The sequence below is a fragment of the Odontesthes bonariensis genome, chromosome 8, assembly GCF_027942865.1.
Source record: "Odontesthes bonariensis isolate fOdoBon6 chromosome 8, fOdoBon6.hap1, whole genome shotgun sequence".
NCBI classification, from domain to species: domain Eukaryota; kingdom Metazoa; phylum Chordata; class Actinopteri; order Atheriniformes; family Atherinopsidae; genus Odontesthes; species Odontesthes bonariensis.
Genome location: NC_134513.1, coordinates 19,978,871 through 19,997,733, shown reverse-complemented (window position 1 = coordinate 19,997,733; position 18,863 = coordinate 19,978,871). Strand labels below are relative to the sequence as shown.

Here is an 18,863-nt window from a genome sequence, read left to right as displayed (position 1 = left end):
AGCAGAAACGCTGTTGATGTCGGACAGGAGCAAGATAAAGAAAGCCAGGTCTTCCCTCAAAACCGATGGGGAATTTCAGATCTCTACCAAATAAAATGGATGAGCTTGCAGCACATACAAAAAGTATGAAAAAGTAGAATATTGAGAATATAATGTGTTTCACTGAGACATGGCTGGAAGAGCATATACTCCAACACCTCGTATTCCAGCTTTTTAAAACACACGAGCCGACAGAGACATCAGGAACAGAATAAGAGGATCTGTACCTGAGACAATGAACTGTTAGGTGTGAGTTTACTTCCAAATGATCTACCAAGAGAGTTCACCAGTTATTCCAGTAGCGGGTGTATATGTTACCTGGCGCGAGTGCCGTCTGTGATGTCACAAGCTCAACTGTTGCTAGGCTACAAACGCAACATCCAAATGCATTCATGGTTATTTCATGGAGATTTCAACCAAGTCTCCCTCTTTGCTACCTTCCAACCCTTCAACTGATCCAGAGAAAGTAAAAAAAAAAAAGGATTTATTCCCTGTAAATGTTAAAAGATGCATATACCTTTATGGAAATTCAGACCACAATTTGTCTCTCCTGACCTCCCAACTATACACCCATTATTCAGCTGCAACCTGTGACCATACAGACGTTGAGAAAACAGTCTCAGGTAGCTGAAGCTAATCTGCAGGGATGCTTTAAGGCCACATTCTGGAATGCTCTCTTTGAGCCACGTGGAGATGTCATGCAATGACGAAGTGTGTGTTAGATGTGTTTGAATATATTAACTTGGAGACTGTCATCCCCACAAGAAAAATGAGGTATGCTTCCCTAGGAACAAGCCCTGGATCACCAGTTACCTGAAAAAGCTGCTGTGGAAGGGAGCCTTCCTTGTTCCGGTACCTAAAAAAAAAATCTAATCCAGCTGCCTTTAGTGACTACAGATCAGTTGCCCCAGCATCCCACATGAAAGTCCTGGAGAGACTTTTATTGGCTTATCTATAACTATATTATTTCCCTTTGGGATAAATAAAGCATTTTTTCAACACTTCAGCGAGTGTTGGATGTGGTGTTAAATTGTAACATTGTCAGTATGTACTATAGCAAGCATAACAAGTTCAGCTGTCAACAGTCAATTGAATGCACAGAGAAGTTATTGACATGAACTGTGTTGAAATGAGTAGCAGGTTTATAGGCATGTGATCACTTTTACCAGCACTTATCATAGAGGTCCTGCTGGAACGCCTGTCTTGCATTTTCCCATAAACTCACCGGGGCAGCTCAGAGGACGGCAAGTCCACTGGACTGCTTCCAGAGCAGAACAATGATCTGTTCTTGGAAGAGTAGGGTTGTCCCGAATAAACTTTTTCCAAGCAGCTGGAAGCACGCCCACACACAAACCCATACACACTACTTTAGCCCCACGTGATGTACACACACACACACCGGATCAACACAAAATCGTTCAGGGGGAGGCTTGGTTGGCTCAAGGTGCCACGGGCAATTTTTGATAATATGGCGCCGTTAAGTGAATGTTGCAATACCTTCTCCTTGTCCTTATCTCCAGACCAGGGTGGGATCCAAGCAAACTTCTCTAAAAAAAAAAAAAAAAAAACTTCTCTCTTTATTTTTGTCTGTCTACATAAAATGACAGCCTCATAATGAGTACAGGACACTGATGGTGTTCTGTTCTGAGAATTCTCAGCTGCTAAATTTGATGTCACAGAATTGAAGCACAGCATACAATATATCCAAGTATTACAAGGCGGCCTCTTCACTGAATGTGGCAAATGGTACAACCTTTGCAAAATGACTGATTGCATTGAGTAACAGATGGCACATGCATATGTACAGGGGGCTCAGGTTGGAAGAGGTACATTAAGTACCTACTTTCTGTCATGTCCATGGGGTTTTCCCTCATGTTTTGAGTCTTGTGTTTTAGTTTATTTCATGCCTTAGTTTTCTTAGTTCAGGTCTTGTTCTGTCAGCTAGGGGTGGGTGCGATGCGTAGAAGGACACGGATGCAGACTTTCAAAAACAAGGTTAACATAAATCGCGGCTGAGACGGAAGACAAGATCTAGCCTGTGTTCGAAACCGCATACTACAGACTACATATGGCATACTCATCGATCAGACAGTATGCAGAGCGTTTACCCACAATGCATTTCGCTCCTGCCCGAGCTGAAATCAGCCGGCCTGAAGCTGATTTCGCTTAAGCTCTAAACTCTGTAAACTTTAGCCACATTTGAAACATTTTCAGGCGAGAAAGTAGTCGTTTAGATCCCCAACGTGTTGAAAATCTGACAAAATACCGGCTATTTACAATTTTGGTCCGACGAATTCAGCGCTACTAAAGCTAGCCGCAGTGAGTAACGCACTTCCGGTTATTTTCACAAAATAAAATACCCGTTGCCTTTTGTCATAGGGAAAGCCATTATGATACAATTGGTGCTTTTGTTTTGAAAACAGGAAGTGAACCTACCCTCGTTGTAGCTAGCTTTAAACTGCCGTTTTGACAGGAAATGACGATCGGCGACGTCAAGTTAAGTTGCATCTTGGGTAGTTTGAGTATGAGTAGTAACCTCATGATGTATACCCAACATTTCGGTGAATCTAGTATGCATCCGAGAAAAGAAGTCAGTATGAGTAGTAGGAGAAGTATGCGGTTTCGAACACAGCCTAAGACTCAAAACATGGGGAAAAACCCCATGGACATGACACTTTCACAGTTTCCCTCCAACCTTTCGCTTTCTTTGGGGGTAATTCAGATTGAGAAGTACCTTTTTCATTTGGTTAAAGTCTGAAAGCAGACTGATGGTTGAGGTGCAGATGTATCATGACCTGTGACCTCTGCCTGCAGGGCACTGCAGGTGACCAGGAAGGTGGATATCCTTACTCCCCTTGGAGCGCTGTACTACAACACAGGCCGCTACCAGGAGGCCCTTCAGGTGTACAGAGAGGCCACCTCCCTGCAGCCAGACAGCACCGAGATCTGGCTGGCTTTGGTGAGCTGAAACAAGCACTTAGTGAATCCAGGACATCTGGGTGTGTCCATGTTCACTAAACGACGTCCGTGTACTTAACACACTGATGAACCCTAACAAAGCTGTTGTATAGTTTCACAAAACAGTCTTTCTCTTCCAGGCTCAGGTTTTGGCCATGGCTGGTCACTCCAAAGAAGCAGAGAAGATGACCCAGGACATCATATCCAGAGAGGGTAGCTGTATCGAATGTTACCGCCTCCTTTCTGCCATCTACAGCAAGCGTGGCAACTACACAGAGGTGTGTGTGTGTGTGTGTGTGTGTGTGTGTGTGTGTGTGTGTGTGTGTGTGTGTGTGTATGTGTGTGTGTGATTGTGATTGTGTGTCTGCATTGCTCAGAGGCAAACGCTGCGCGGATAAACTCTCATTGTTAGACGGCTTCCGCTCCTCGAGTTACCGTGGAAACAAATTGCTTTACATCAGATCAACAGCCATTTTCTGGAGAACAGCAGCCACTCATCCTCCTGCTCCGTTCTTCCTCCACCACAAACACATCCCTTTTCCTGCAATTAAAACCGTCTTTACAGTGTTTACACTACAAATCCACAATAAAGTGTGATCACATGCCATCGTGCACATCACAATGGAATGTGCAAAATCGGTGGCTATGACTGATTTCATAGCACAAATAGAAGAGGTACTCACTGCCACAAGAAGGTGAGGAAAAGCAGTCAGAAACTGTTAACCGTGAGCTCCCAATAATGATTTTAGAATGACAGAGTAGAAAACGTGGTGCAAAACAATACAAGACACTGGTGTTTCAAGTTTTTTACAAAGACGTTGGCGGCTCTCTGCAATTGTCCTCTTCAGCGTTTCCTGAGACAGCTGTTGATGTACAGATGTAAGCGTTTCCCTCACAAATCAAAGTAAATCAGCACGATTTCTAAAATTAAAAAACTTCATCTTCTCCTCCCTGCATCCCTCTTTCCTTTAGAAGCCTTTTTGATTAATTGCAGCAGCTAGTTAAGGTGCTTATTGTAGAGCCAGCTTTTAAGTGAGCTTTAAAGCAGCAGTGACTTTGTCATTCAGACCAGAAAGTCCACTTGTACACGCTGTGTGTGTGTCGATCTGCAGATTGTGTATGTATTAACTGCGTTTCTGTGGCAGGCTTTGGAGGCTCTTGACAGGGCCCTGCAGCAGAATCCCAGTGATGTGACAGTGAAAGCAGAGCTATATTTCTCCAAAGGAAACCAGCTGAGAGAGATGAACCAGCTGGACTTAGCCTTTGAGGTACTGCTCTTCTATGTTTGTCACTTCTCCTCCTCTACTTGATAATACAGACTTTACCGACCCATGAACCTGCCACATGAACCCTCTCATTTCTTTCTTTTTTTTTTTAAGCACTTTATTTATAGACCTTTTTCAATTTACAGAACACAAAACAACACACCAATCCCACTCACCCACTCCCTCAGGCCAAAAAACACCAACAAAACAAACAACAGCAAAACAAACAAACAAATGCAGATATCTTCTTAAAAAAGTAAACTCACATATACAATATGCGTACTTTCAATCCCAAAAAAAAAGGTGTTCTTACACCTGCACATTCCTAGTTACATTGATGCACTCATACTCACGCACATATAACCATACATGTGCACACAAGCACACATAAATATATCCATGCTTATACATACAAAAGTATACAGACATATACACATGTACCCATATATAAGTGCATACTCGCAAGTACATATGCATCCGATCCACCCAAAAGGAGAAAATAGATAAATAAATAAACACCTAGCATATGTAGGCTCTCATAAAGGACATTCCTGTACAGAAGACATGATGGGGAAATCCTATCTGTTACATAGATCCAGCTGGTCATTCTATATATGCAAAGGCTGGCACGCTAGAGCGATGTCAGGTGAAAGATATGTTCTCAATAAACTCTATAAAGGGAGTCCAGGTTTGAATAAATCTCTGTTATGGCTAATTTCAGTTTCTCTAGTGGAATCATAGAGAGCACCTCTTTAACCCAGTGTTTGAATGAGGGAGGGCTTACCGACTTCCACTGCATGAGAATTGATCTCCGCGCCATCAGGGTTAAAAAAGCTACAGCATTCATCTGTAAGTTAGTAAAATGTTTTTCTGAAGGTATTGTCCCAAAGATGTGGATTTAGGCTACATCTTGGACATTCAGGATTGATGTTAGGGTATATTCTGGCCAGTTTCTCATTTCCTCTCATTTCTGATTGGAAATACACTGAGGTGAACCATCAGGGTTCTCTTTCCCCTCAAGAGGGTACCTAACGTACATTGCAAGTTGCTTATTGCTCATGATGGCGGCACTCAGTAAGGAGAACATCGTTGCCAATTGATCAGCCTGGCAGTTCTCAAGATGAACTTTTAATGCAAAGTTGGAGTTGATCACCAAAAGACCTAGATCAAGCTAGGAATAGGAAGGGTGCAGGAAGAAAAGAAGGCATACTTTTAAGATGTGGGAGAAACCAGAGTAATGCTCTGGGTTTTGAGGTATTGATATGATACGATATGATAAAGGCTTTGGATTGGCCCAAATATCATAATGGTGTCATTATTTAATGGTAATTAATCAGTCTGTACTCTATGGATATGGAATATAATGGAATACTATGTGAACACTCTTATTTAAGATGTAGTTAGTAGTCACAATATGGCTATATACTGTATGTAAATGTGGCCAGTGTTGGCAGGACTGTCTCAGCCTGCTAACCTGCACTGGGGAAGTTACCATCCACCTGGATCTGCTGGCGCTCTCTGAATACCTTGACCTTGACTCGTGGGTCAGATTTAATCTGTGCACGTTTCTTGGAAAGCACTTCTCCTGCACAGGAAGTTTTGATTGACTTCCTGAGAAAAAACACTTGGGAGGAGACCCAAGAGAGACTCATTTGGAAACTCAGGAGAGGAAACGAGACAGGAAGAGCCAGGGAGCTCAACTCAGGTCACCGCAGCTTAAACCAAAACACTGAAAATGAACAGTGTTAAATGCTTTTTAAAATGCTGCTGGGTTTGAGAGACCTGCACACAAATCACAAAAGAACTGGCTGAAGGCCGAACAGTTGAGGACAATAGAAGACAGAACCAGTTCTGGTGAACCTTCATTCCTATTGAAGCTGCTGTAGAACACGGAGGACTGTGAATATAAGCATGCTGTTTTTAATCGGGTGCTCAAAGAGAGTAATCAATGAACAAGCAGCCGAGTTGTTGGTGATTTTATACTGGTGAGAATACTGATAATACTGGTGGAAAACACACTAATTCAAGACTACATTGAAGAACTAAGTCCCGGCACTAACTGAGGATGAAACTGCTTAAGGATGAAACTTGCAGTGACAAAGAGAGGAAGGGAAAGGTTTCTAAAGAATAAAAGAAGAGGGAAACTATTGGGAAATTCCTAGAGGAAGAATATCATGCTGGAAAAGGTCCTCCCTAATGAACTTACACCAAAACTTTTTGAATAATTAGCAGAGCACTTAAAAATGTATCTGTATGAGCAATAATAACAATATCAGCTTGTTAAAGATCCACTTCCATTGTTATTTCATTTACAAATATACATATTATACTGTGGTCACCACTATGATTGAATGCATTGTGCATCGTTTCTGTCAAAAATATCGTCCTTGTCTCCTTGTTTCAAGCTGTTTTGTGTGAGCTAGAATTGGCCTGTGTGGCAAACGACTGGCTTTTCCGGTTTTCCTCATGAATATCCGCGACGTGACAATAAGGCACCTCTGATTGGTTTCTAAAAAAAAAAAAAAAAACGTCACGGGGCACACCCCCTAGACCTTCAGCTGAGCTGTGCCACTGCCAGCCCGCAGCGCGCTATGTTTGAACTGTGCCCGGAGATTCTTGCTGCACTGCAACGATTGGCAATCATTGCTGTGAATTTGTGAAAGTTGGCGGATAAAATCATGTCTTCGGTGATACAACCCTACATTTACGACCCTGAATCGGACGAGGACGAAAAAGACGACGAGCAACAACAACAACAACAAATGTCTCCTCGTTTGTCAATGACCTTATCCCAATGGTAATTAATTGATCTCTCCCTAAACTCTCCATCATTATCGTGCATGAAATTTTCAATTAACGTTGACAAAGATATTACACACCTAAAGCAACATGAACAGAATTACACCGAAGTGAGCTAAACTCATGTCTATGGTGGCAGTTCAAACAAGTTTCACGGCGAGACGAACAATAACCGTTGAATAAATTAGTCTTAGGAAATGATAAATGGTGGAAAGTTAACTTTCTGGATTATCGTCCGTCCATCAGCAGAAAACCGAGGCATTGATCGCAACGTTTTGAGTAAACGGCAAAACTGACCAAACAGATCCTCGTATGACATCCTATCCTATATCCTATACCCTTCCTTATAATGAGAGGCGAATTCTCCCTATAGTCCGAAAGGGTGATGTCAGCGAGAGCTAAGCAAAGACAGTCCTTGCAATGTCTACGGTATGAAAACAGCTGACAACAATGTCTCGTCGTCAATTCTTGTTTGAACGGGCCTTTAGTTTAATAGAGTGGTGCTAGGGCAAACGCTGGGTTGTCTCAGAGCCATTGTCTAGTATGCGTGCTCTTGACTTGAAGTTGCAAAACAAATTGTTCATATTGTTGTCTAAGACTTTGCTTAGCTCGCCTCCGAGTCAACTGCTAGCAGCTGGTGAAATCAAAGACACGACTAGCCCACAATGCATGTTACATCTTTAAATTTGTATCAAGAACATTTAGATTGTAAAGATCACATTTCACTTACCGCTTGTGAAGTGGTGGTTGATCTTACAGACGGTGATGATCCAGACTTTATCAACAGCTTCGACGCAAAACCACTGTTGTAAGCACCCAGATTGGCGAAGTCGCTGTCCTGGAAATGTTTGGCACACACAACTAATGACTTGGGGTATGAGGCTGGTTGTGACCCAAAGATAAATCCCAGCCATTTCTTCTTCAGGTCTTCATCCTTGGGCAAGTGGTACATCGAAGATGTTTTACCTCCACAAATAAAACACGAGCGTGCTTGTTCTGCCATGGTTTCTTCTTCGCTAAGTTGTTAGCCTCTGGTAGCTAGAAATCTCTCAGCTGGCTTTCTCAAGTTCTTGTTGGCCATTGTGGGCGGGTATGAGCCAGTGGGCAGAGATTAGCTGTGGCCATTCCATACAAGGCTATGGGCGAGGCTTACGACCGAGTGACGAATCAAAGTTTCGCCTTCTCTCACGCGCTCATTTGTCTGTGTCTCTAAGTGGGTTGACCCTACAATGACCAGTGCAGCCCAAGTAGATCGAATTACACTTTGGCGCGGCGCATACTCAGATGACTTGTTGTGACCTACCACATTTTAAAATGAGTGACACAAAAGTGGTTTCCAGCGAAAGTTGGCCTTTAAAGAAGAGTGCTCTGTGCCACAAACCTTTGTCACTGTGAACCGTCATGGTGCACAATGTATCCAACACATATGGAACTCTTCTTATTAACAACAGCATCACGTGCCAGAGTGTCTTTAATTGTGTGCATTGTTGATAGAAGATTTAAGGTGTCCCTTTTCTGGGCAGTTTTGAGCAGACATCCTTCCCCAGAACAGATCTCCACTCTGACATATCAATACTGAAATTTAGACATTGTGTTTACAGCATGGGTTGAATTATTGATGATTTTAATCAAGCAAATTGTTTATTTAATCACTTAATAACACCATCCTGTTCCTGGTTTCTGAAGACCGGTTTTGTTTTCAGTCTAAAGGGCTGTTTGATAAAAGGTTTACAGGTCAGTTTGGGGGGTTTGTAACCACACCCACACACAGCGACACAGAGAAACACTTTTCTGATCCGTATCTCTGTCACCAGAGCTACAAGCTGGCTGTTGAACTCAAACCTGACCAATCCCAGGCCTGGATGAACATGGGAGGGATTCAGCACATCAAGGTAAGAGGCCAGCATCATAGTGTTTAGCATAACAGTGTTAGTATTTATTTACACCAGTTTAGGTATTCCTTTCATATTCCAGGTAAGACGTTACTAAGCATAGTCTTATTAATGACCAAGCAAAGTCAAAGTACCAGTATCAAAGTATCAGTATCAAAGTACCTGTATCAAAGTATCAGTATCAAAGTATCAGTATCAAAGTACCTGTATCAAAGTACCTGTATCAAAGTACCAGTATCAAAGTACCTGTATCAAAGTATCAGTATCAAAGTATCAGTATCAAAGTATCAGTATCAAAGTACCTGTATCAAAGTATCAGTATCAAAGTATCAGTATCAAAGTACCTGTATCAAAGTACCTGTATCAAAGTACCTGTATCAAAGTATCAGTATCAAAGTATCAGTATCAAAGTACCTGTATCAAAGTATCAGTATCAAAGTATCAGTATCAAAGTACCTGTATCAAAGTACCAGTATCAAAGTACCTGTATCAAATTACTTGTATCAAAGTACCTGTATCAAAGTATCAGTATCAAAGTACCAGTATCAAAGTACCTGTATCAAAGTACCTGTATCAAAGTATCAGTATCAAAGAACCTGTATCAAAGTACCTGTATCAAAGTACCAGTATCAAAGTACCAGTATGAAAGTACCTGTATCAAAGTACCTGTATCAAAGTACCTGTATCAAAGTACCTGTATCAAAGCACCTGTATCAAATTACTTGTATCAAAGTACCTGTATCAAAGTATCTGTATCAAAGTACCTGTATCAAAGTATCTGTATCAAAGTATCTGTATCAAAGTACCTGTATCAAAGTATCTGTATCAAAGTACCTGTATCAAATTACTTGTATCAAAGTACCTGTATCAAAGTATCAGTATCAAAGAACCTGTATCAAAGTACCTGTATCAAAGTACCTGTATCAAATTACCTGTATCAAATTACCTGTATCAAAGTATCTGTATCAAAGTACCTGTATCAAATTACCTGTATCAAATTACCTGTATCAAAGTATCTGTATCAAAGTATCTGTATAAAAAAGAAACCAGTTTCTTTTCAGAAAATGAAAAGAAAACTGCTCTGCTATCAACAACAAATTCTTATTAACGATTATATTATTCACTTAACTTCCCAAAGAAATTAGATTAAAAGTATTTAAAAGTACCTTATCCACTGTTTTCTGAAAGTAAGATGCGCTAATAAGATTTTATATTTTCTTGATAAACTAGCTTTGCAGGGAGTGGTGTAAAATACCAAAGTGAGGGTTGACAAACCTAACTCAAGTTACTGACTAAGCCATGTAAATTCTCGTGGCCATTTCTTTGATGCTTCCAAGTCATGTCGGGAATTCCAGGTTCTCTGTTGCCATTAAATGCAGAACTTAGGCGCGTGATAGAATAATGTGATAATAAGATAAAGGTGAATCCCTGTTAGCATAATGTGATCAAAATCAGGATATTCCACATGGAATACTTCCATTATTGCTCATTGTGAATATGACTCTATGGAGGTTAATGTGACCAGGAAATTATATTTACATGGGACTGTCTCATTCAGTGCAAAGTCTTAACTGGGTTGATATAGGAATATTGCTGTGCATGTAAAGCATGTTCATATGATGTCTTTATGTGGTTCAAACTGTATCATGAGCAAAATCAGCCATCAACACTACAGCTGAGGATTTCTGCTTTGAATCTGCAGAGCACCACCCTCATTAATGCCTTAATGTCTTAATCCATAGATGTTAAAGGGATAGTTCGCCTCTCTTGACACGAAGCTGTATGACATCCCATATTAGCAATATCATTTATGAACATTGACTTACCCCCCGCTGCGTCCTGTGAGCCGAGTTCCAGCCTCTTTTTGGCGTTGACGAAGGTAGTCCGGCTATTTGGCTGGGGCCACAAAAATAAAGCGTTTTGCTTCTCAAAACAATATGCATTCAAAAGAGTAATACATTTGCATCACAAAATCGTTCATCCAGAAAAAGTCAGACCTCACAATCGCTTGGCGCTATTTCTCTCTACCTCGTATCGTATCAATGCGTTTAGCCACCTAGCGATAGCCGCACCTGTTACGGTGTTTACTGCTCGGAAGCAGGGGACTGCTCGGTCTGCTCTTCAGTCTGCACAGTTTACACAGCCCGTAGTGATACGAAGGGAGAGAGAAATAGCACCAAGCGATTGTGAGGTCTGACTTTTTCTGGATGAACGATTTTGTGATGCAAGCATATAACTCTTTTGAACGCATATTGTTTTGAGAAGCAAAACGCTTTATTTTTGTGGCCCCAGCCAACTAGCCGGACTGCCTTCGTCAACACCAAAACGAGGCTGAAACTCGGCTCACAGGACGCAGCAGGGGGGTAAGAAAATGTTCATAAATGATATTGCTAATATGGGATGTCATACAGCTTCATGTCAAAAGAGGCGAACTATCCCTTTAAACTACAGTAAAAGTGGATACAGTTTATCTGGAGATATTTCAGCGTTCCATCAAACTTTCCAGTGCATATGGGTCTGCAGTCTTCATTTTTCTGCGATCTGTTTCTCAAATTTGGCGCATGAACTGATCGGTTTTGTAACTGAACTATTTATAAAGTGTGACACTGTTTCCAACAATTTAACTGAGAGACACCTCAATAGTACGAGCATGTCTGATAAGTCCGTTTCAGCTCGTGTTTCCTTGCAATTCACCAGGTCAGGTGGTCCACTGCCGGCAAGTTCCCCTGTTGCTGCTTCCTGGTTCTGGCTGATCAGGGCAAATGTATGAAAAACCTAAAGGACGGAACTCGCCAATTTTGCCCACCCTTCAAAAATCCATCTGGCATCCATTTAGCGCCGCCAAGTGTTTGTTAAACACAGTTACAAGTGCCACCAGGTATCTAATAAGCAACACCAGGCATGAGAAAAGTGCCACCCCCGTTAAAAAAGTGTGCCAGAACTGGCACTATTTAAGGCCTGTAGGAGTCTAATAACGATCTCCTCCCTCAGCCAATGAAACTGAATGTTTTTCATCCAGTGAGTAAATATCAAGAGAAGACCTTACTTATCAGGAACTGAAAGATGGAATTTTGGAGCGTCTACAGAGCATCTGGGCACATCTGAGTCTAATTGAGTTTGGGAAAAACTCGATTTTCTGCTTTTTCAGTCAGACCAACATGTTTATATGCGCTTTAAAAGTTCAGTTTTGGGTCATGTTTACTGTCCCACAGCCTGGCAGTGGGCCACCATTTCTGACAGAAAGAGTTTGATGCTCTTGAGCTGCCAGCTGTCATGCTGACTGATTCCATTGCTTACGGGTTGTGCTCCTGTCAGATTCGGAGATTTCTTTCCTTGTCAAATTATGAGCAAGTTGCGTATTTTCCCCTCTAATCATATGGAACATGTTGACAATAATCCTTAAAGTCTTCTGATGTAACACCAGTCTATAGTTTTAGTTTACATTTGTTGGTACTGGATGTTTTATCTTTTGCGTATTTGTGTGTGTGTGTGTGTGTGTGTGTGTGTGTGTGTGTGTGTGTGTGTGTGTGTGTGTGTGTGTCCACGCAGGGAGACTATGCAGCTGCCAGGATGTACTACCAACAGGCCCTGCTTCTGAGTCCTGCTTCCAAACTGTTGAAGGAAAACCTGGCAAAGCTGGACCGGCTGGAGAGGAGAGTGACAGGGGGGGCGTAGGTGGCCAGAGACCCTCTCGTGCTGCGTCGTACTGCACGCAGGTCAGGAGAGCAGGGCGCCATCTGCCCCACATGAACCAAAATACCAGCCTGCCTGTGTAAGAGCAGAAGAGGAGGGGGAACCGATGCGGACTGCAGGGTTTTCAGGGGTGGAGCGGGTGTGCTGGAGGCAAAGGGACTGATGAAGCCACAGTTCACATTGCTTTGCTGTGGTAAACTGGAAGCTCCTTGTGTGCATCAGCTCTTCTTCATCATGCGCATTTGCTCCACACATCTGTGTCTGGTTTCTTTACTTTCATGCAAAGCCATGTCCTTCATGGCATTTAATGATGGTTTGTGATCCAGCTGTCTCCTCTGCCTTTAAGATCTCTTAATGCGTTTCTATTAGTGCAGTGAAAGTGTGTGAAAAATGTTGACTGTCATGAAGAGAAGTTGCGTGAGAGTTGTTTCTTGACTTTTTGGGAACAGTTCAGACGACCACTTACAAGCTTTATGGAGCTTTCAACCACAGGTCCTGTTCGAGACCGGAGGTGCCTCATGAAAGGACTCATGACCGATAGAATTAGTCTGCTGACTTCTGACAGAGGGCTCTGAGCTCCGCATTATTCCATTTACTCCGGGTTGATATTCTTATGAAGGTAAACTGCAAACAAATGGGGCAGGTACAGTTAGTTCTGATTGAATCAGTTAAGAGGCCTCACTTTTTACTGTGTCTCATCTCAAACCCTTAAGATTAAAAAGCTAATCGTAAAGATTGCTGAGTATTTCCAACCACAGATGGATTTATTTATTTTTTTGCACAAAAAACACATGCAATCATTTTTTAATATTGAACCATGTATTTAAACTTGCAGTCACAATTGAATCTGTCAATGAGTTCAGTGTCAAATTCAGCGGTTCAATCTCCAGCATGTCCTTGTGTTGAAGTGTCCTCGGGCAAGACAATGAACCCCACACTGCCCCCGAAATATTCATGGATGTTTGATTGTAGTGGAAAAAAACATCAAATATATACGATAAGAATGCTGTGTGTGTGTTTGTAGAGCACGTTGTAGAACCGAGACATGTGTTCCATTCCCACTCCATGACAGCTGCTCCTCCTACATGGAATACAGAGGAGCACCATCAGGTGAGATGGGTCGTGTGCACCTTCAGCAGATCTTGCAGCAGTAACAACCACACTCTGAGGTGTCATTGTGTGCTGGCCAGGCCAAACACAAATGCTTTTCTGCTGAGGAAATCTGTGCACAGCTTCTGCAGTGAAACCAAAGCATTGGAGTTCAGGATAAAAGCAGCAGCATCTCAGCTTTTGCTCCTTTTTCATTTGGCTTATCATATGGATTAGTTCAGGGAGACTTGCTGCTAAATTGAAAAAAAAAATTGCAGTAGTCGCAATAATGCCAGCATGAAATCTATTCCATGATTTATTTTTTTTTTTATTCCCAGGGTAAATTTGGTCCGGACATGAGTTTGATTCCACGACTGATATGAACGGAGGCTTTATGATCTGGAGCCTATGACTGGTCTCTGTTACATCGATTTTTGATTCAGACAAGGACAAACTGCAAACTTTTATATTGTGGAATAAGATGTGAGAGATATCAGAAGCGTGTAAAAACTCCATATACTCCAGGACAACCCAATTGCAGAAATGATCAGATTTGTGACTCGGGTCTACAGCAAAGATCCACTTTAACCTGAGAAGACAACCAATGGTGAGACCTGCGGCGCTCCATTGGATGAAGAAGACTGTGATGCTTAGTTAACAGCTCCAGAAAGCTAGTAGGTGGTCCTTTGGGCTTCTACTTTTGTGTCACAATGGAGAAACGAGGAAACAAGATTAATTGTAGTTCTATCAGTCGCTATCTTTTAGTAAATGCAACAAAAGCTACAGTTGTGAAGCTCTCTTTTGTAGTTCTGAAATGTAAAATTACTAATAACCGCAGCTTCTTCTGGAGCCAAACGCAACTATGTTCACCTGACCTCCATAAGTGTCCCGAGGCCAAGCTCACGAGCCTTCTGTAGCTATAAGCTCCTGTTTGTACTCCTATGTATGACTTTATATGTATCATCCTCAGAATACTTCTGTTTGGGTGTTCCTTGTGATTTTTTTTGTTGACAGTGATGAGTATTCTGTGTTGTGGAGTGACAACTGAATGAAAATGAAGCGACCCGTGCAATGACTGACTTGCACCAAGAAAATAAAGTATATGTTTTTATTACATGGTGTTTGGAGTTGTTCGAACTACATGTCTTAACATTTTCCCTCTGCAATCCTGAACAGGGTGACGCTGGTAAAGAATGGATGGGTGTGCAGCAATTTTTCTTATTCTGCATCTCATTGGCAGAAAACTCCGATAAACTCAAAGAAAACTCCAAACAAAATCCAAAGTCTGAAACAAGAGGTCACAAAGAGAAAATGAGACTTAAAAAAAAAAAAAAAAACTGGCAATGAAAACTCAGGAGATCAAGTATTAAGAGGACATAATTGACTAATCGTAAACATGTGCAACAAGAAAGAACAGAAAGAGGTTTAACGGGAAACTGACTTTCAAAATAAGTCACACTGGAAAAAATGCCCCTCCAAAAATAAGTAAAAAAAATAACAAATACAAGACGTTTTTGCTTGAAATAAGCAAAAAAATCTGCCAATGGAACTAGTAAAAATTGGCTTGTCAAAATTTCTTGAAATAAGATGGGATATTTAGGACTTTTAAGTTAAAAGTGATCTTGAAATTAGCTTAAAAACCTCTTCAAATGAAAAAAAAAAGCTTGTTTCATGTGAAATATGACTTAAAACCAGATGTTTAAGACTTTTTTTCACTTAACAAGATATTCAAGATGTATTGTATTAAAACAAGTCCCTATATCTGGCTGAAATGATACTTGTTTGGCAGTTGTCTTATATTAAGTGTAATGAGATACTCAATGAGAAAAATATACTTGGTAAGATTTAGATTTTTTCCAGTGCAGGAAAACACAAAAAGAATTCAAACTCTAGTAACAAAAATCAGGAAAAAAATGGACTAATGACAGATACTGGTGAATATGGGTAAGTGAGAATAAATTAGAAAGTGAACTAAGGTCAGGACTGAGAAAGACAAGGAATACATGCTCAAGAAAACATGAAGAAAAATACCAACAGAATGAACACATGAAGCTAAACCAGGGAAAGCAGCCAAAACTGAACGTCAATGTAAACAGAGTTTCACAAAGTATATAAGAAATAAATGAATGCACTGATACGGAAACAAAACCAAAGGACTACAAAGTCTGCAAGGCAGAAATCAAGAAATTAAAAAGGGCAAAGAATAAACAAGAATCCGAAGACCACCGAATTCAAAAAGTCAAATCAAATCAAACAAAAACCGAGAATCCACAGACCCAAACGGAAGAAGCCTCGTGCTGATCGCACTCCGTTCTTTCAGCATGATGTCATGAAGAGGGAGGTCAGTGTTGTTCTTTATATTCGTTAACCTGCGCAGCATTATTCTTTTTTACAGTCAGACGCAAGCCATCCCTAATTATAAGCTGTATCAAATGGGAACGTTTTAAGACTAATCGAACATCAGAGAGGATGTCTTCTTGTCTGTCTGAACCCGTACTGGCAGCTGGTTCCACACAAGAGGGGCCTGAAAGCTGAGGGCTCTGCCTCTGAGATCTTCCACTTCTTTAAGATCTAATGGAGCTTAGTCATTAAGAGCTTTATATGTGAGAAGAAGCTTTTTAAATTCTATTCTGAATTAACAGGAAGCCGATGAGGAGAAGCTAAAACTGGATAAATATTATCTCTGTTGTTAGTTCTAATAAAGAACAAGCAACTAACTGGCTGCAGCAGTGTGGATCAGCTGGAAGTCTTTCATAACATTTTTAGGACAGCCAATAACAAGGAATTACAGTAGTCCACAATTGAAGTAACAAATGTATGGACCAGTTGTTCTGCATCTCGATGATTTTCAAAAATACCTTTGAGGCTCCTCGCCGTTGTAACAGAAGCCAAGAAAATGCCATCTAGAGTAACTATATCGCCAGTCGGTGTCTTCCTGGAGCACAAAGGTTCAAAGACGACAACTTCAATTTTGTCTGAATTTAGAAGCAGAAAATCTAGAGTCATCCAGGTCTATACGTCTTTTAGACATTCATGTAGTCTAACAAACTGATTGGTTTAGTATCATCAGTATAGCAATTGCAAATGTACGCCATGCTGTTAATAATAATATTACCTTAAGGAACCACCATTTACCTCTTCTATTTCTCCCCCTACCTGAACCAGGGTTTGCATCCCCACCCCGCTGTGACTGGTGTGCAGTTGCTGAGAGGCTGAGGTAGCTTGTGGCTGTGGAAAAAAAAAAAAAAGATGGTTGTTGTGGTGTGAGGAGCAGTGTTGGCTGGCATTAGGGGGGTGACTCTGGGACGCCAGTGGTCACTGTCTAGCCTCCTGGAGGTGTCGTGGGCCCAACTAGACGAAACACCGATGAAAGGAGGTTCCCACCTGATGACCCCAATGACATGTTGGTCAGCACTGCTCACTGAGCTATATTATAGGGAGTATAGGGAATTATTCACTGAGTCTGGTCCATTTTTTTTTTCTTTAGCACAAGTTTCTTGTGTTTACCTTAAAACTATATCGCTAGTCGGTGTCTTCCTGGAGCACAAAGGTTCAAAGACGTCAACTTCAATTTTGTCTGAATTTAGAAGCAGAAAATCTAGAGTCATCCAGGTCTATACGTCTTTTAGACATTCATGTAGTCTAACAAACTGATTGGTTTAGTATCATCAGTATAGCAATGCAAATGTACGCCATGCTGTTAATAATAATATTACCAAAAGGAACCATGTACAAAGTGAAAAGATATTTTGGTTGTTTTGTCTCACTCTGTTTCCCTTTCATGTGGGTTCCTAGTTCCGAGTGGACGGGGCAGCTGGCGGTGTTCATGATTTCTGATTCCACTTACTTCTGGCTCATCCTGGTGTGGCTTTTAAAAAGCACCAGTCTCCTCTCATCTGTCGCCAGTGCTTTTGTTCACCAAGAGGAAACAAGACGCCTGGAGCTCATGGTTAAGCCATTCTCTGCTGCCCTAGAAAACGCCACTCTGCAGCGCCACAGTCGCAGTCTTTCCGTCTGGATTATCTTTTGAGACTGACATCACCTGTCCAAGGATCGAGCCACCTCGCACCGCCACCATAACCTCTCAAGGGAAGTTAAACCAAAGTTTTGTTCAGCCACCTATTGGTCAGCACTCACCTTCTGGAAAAAAAAACACTGAAGGGATATCATCCATTTTACTAACCACTCTGTCCTCTCCCAGAGACCTGACCCATCCCCCCCGAGATAAGACTACCCAGTTTTTGCCACAGAACATCCTTATCAAGTTTTCTTCAGTTTTTGTAAATAAATCATTTTACACTGGAAAAAATCAAAGTCTTACCAAGTATATTTGTCTCATTTCTAGTTAAAATATCTCATTACACTTAACATAAGACACAACTGCCTAACAAGTACCATTTCAGCCAGATATAGGGACTTGTTTGAAGACAATACATCTGGAATATCTTGTTGAATGAAAAAAGTCTTGAAAACAAATTGTTTTGAGTCCATATCATATGAAACAAGCTTTTTTTTACATTTGAAGAGGTTTTTAAGCTAATTTCAAGATCACTTTTATCTCAAAAGTCCCAAATATCACATCTTATTTCAAGAAATCTTGACAAGCCGATTTTCACTAGTTCCAAGGCAGATTTTTTTTGCTTATTTCAAGCAAAAACGTCTTGTATTTGCTGTTTTTTTTAACTTATTTTTGGAGGGGCATTTTTTCCAGTGTACTTACGGCCTGGAAGAACAAACCTTTAAAAAAAATGTTGTTGGCATTAACAAAGTGGAATCAATCAGACAAATATAACTTAAACCAGCCTGATGCAGTTCATTTTATCCCAATAACATGCTCAAGCCTCTGTAATAAAATGTTGTGATCGATCGAGCACAGACACAGGTCCGCTCTCAGAAGCCAAGAGGAGATCAAGGATTCAAGGATTTTTATTTGTCGTTATAGTCCTACAACGAAAATTTGTTGGCACTCAAGAAAAACAGACGGACAACAACAGTGAATAAAAAGAATTAAGTGTTGAGTATAACAGTTATAAATATAGTAGGAAAAGATATATACAATTCTAAAAATGGTGGAAGGTAAACATTGACGCAGTATATGTATTTTAATATTGCACATTTCACATTGAGG

General features: G+C 41.0%; 1 protein-coding gene across 2 annotated transcripts in view; it reads left to right on the top strand.

Moving 5' to 3' along the window:
* tmtc1 (transmembrane O-mannosyltransferase targeting cadherins 1) overlaps nt 1-14,849 on the top strand; it is a 101,993-nt gene extending 87,144 nt beyond the window's left edge. The window contains exons 15-20 of one of the 2 annotated variants that reach the window (XM_075472044.1): nt 2,854-2,998; nt 3,138-3,275; nt 4,143-4,265; nt 8,876-8,953; nt 11,651-11,831; nt 12,503-12,583. In XM_075472044.1, coding sequence (XP_075328159.1) covers nt 2,854-2,998; nt 3,138-3,275; nt 4,143-4,265; nt 8,876-8,953; nt 11,651-11,809 — 643 coding nt within the window. In that variant the 3' untranslated portion in view covers nt 11,810-11,831; nt 12,503-12,583. Of the gene's footprint in view, nt 1-2,853; nt 2,999-3,137; nt 3,276-4,142; nt 4,266-8,875; nt 8,954-11,650; nt 11,832-12,502 lie in introns of both variants that reach the window. The other variant, XM_075472045.1, reaches the window with a different exon arrangement.
* The last annotated feature ends 4,014 nt before the right edge of the window (nt 14,850-18,863 follow it).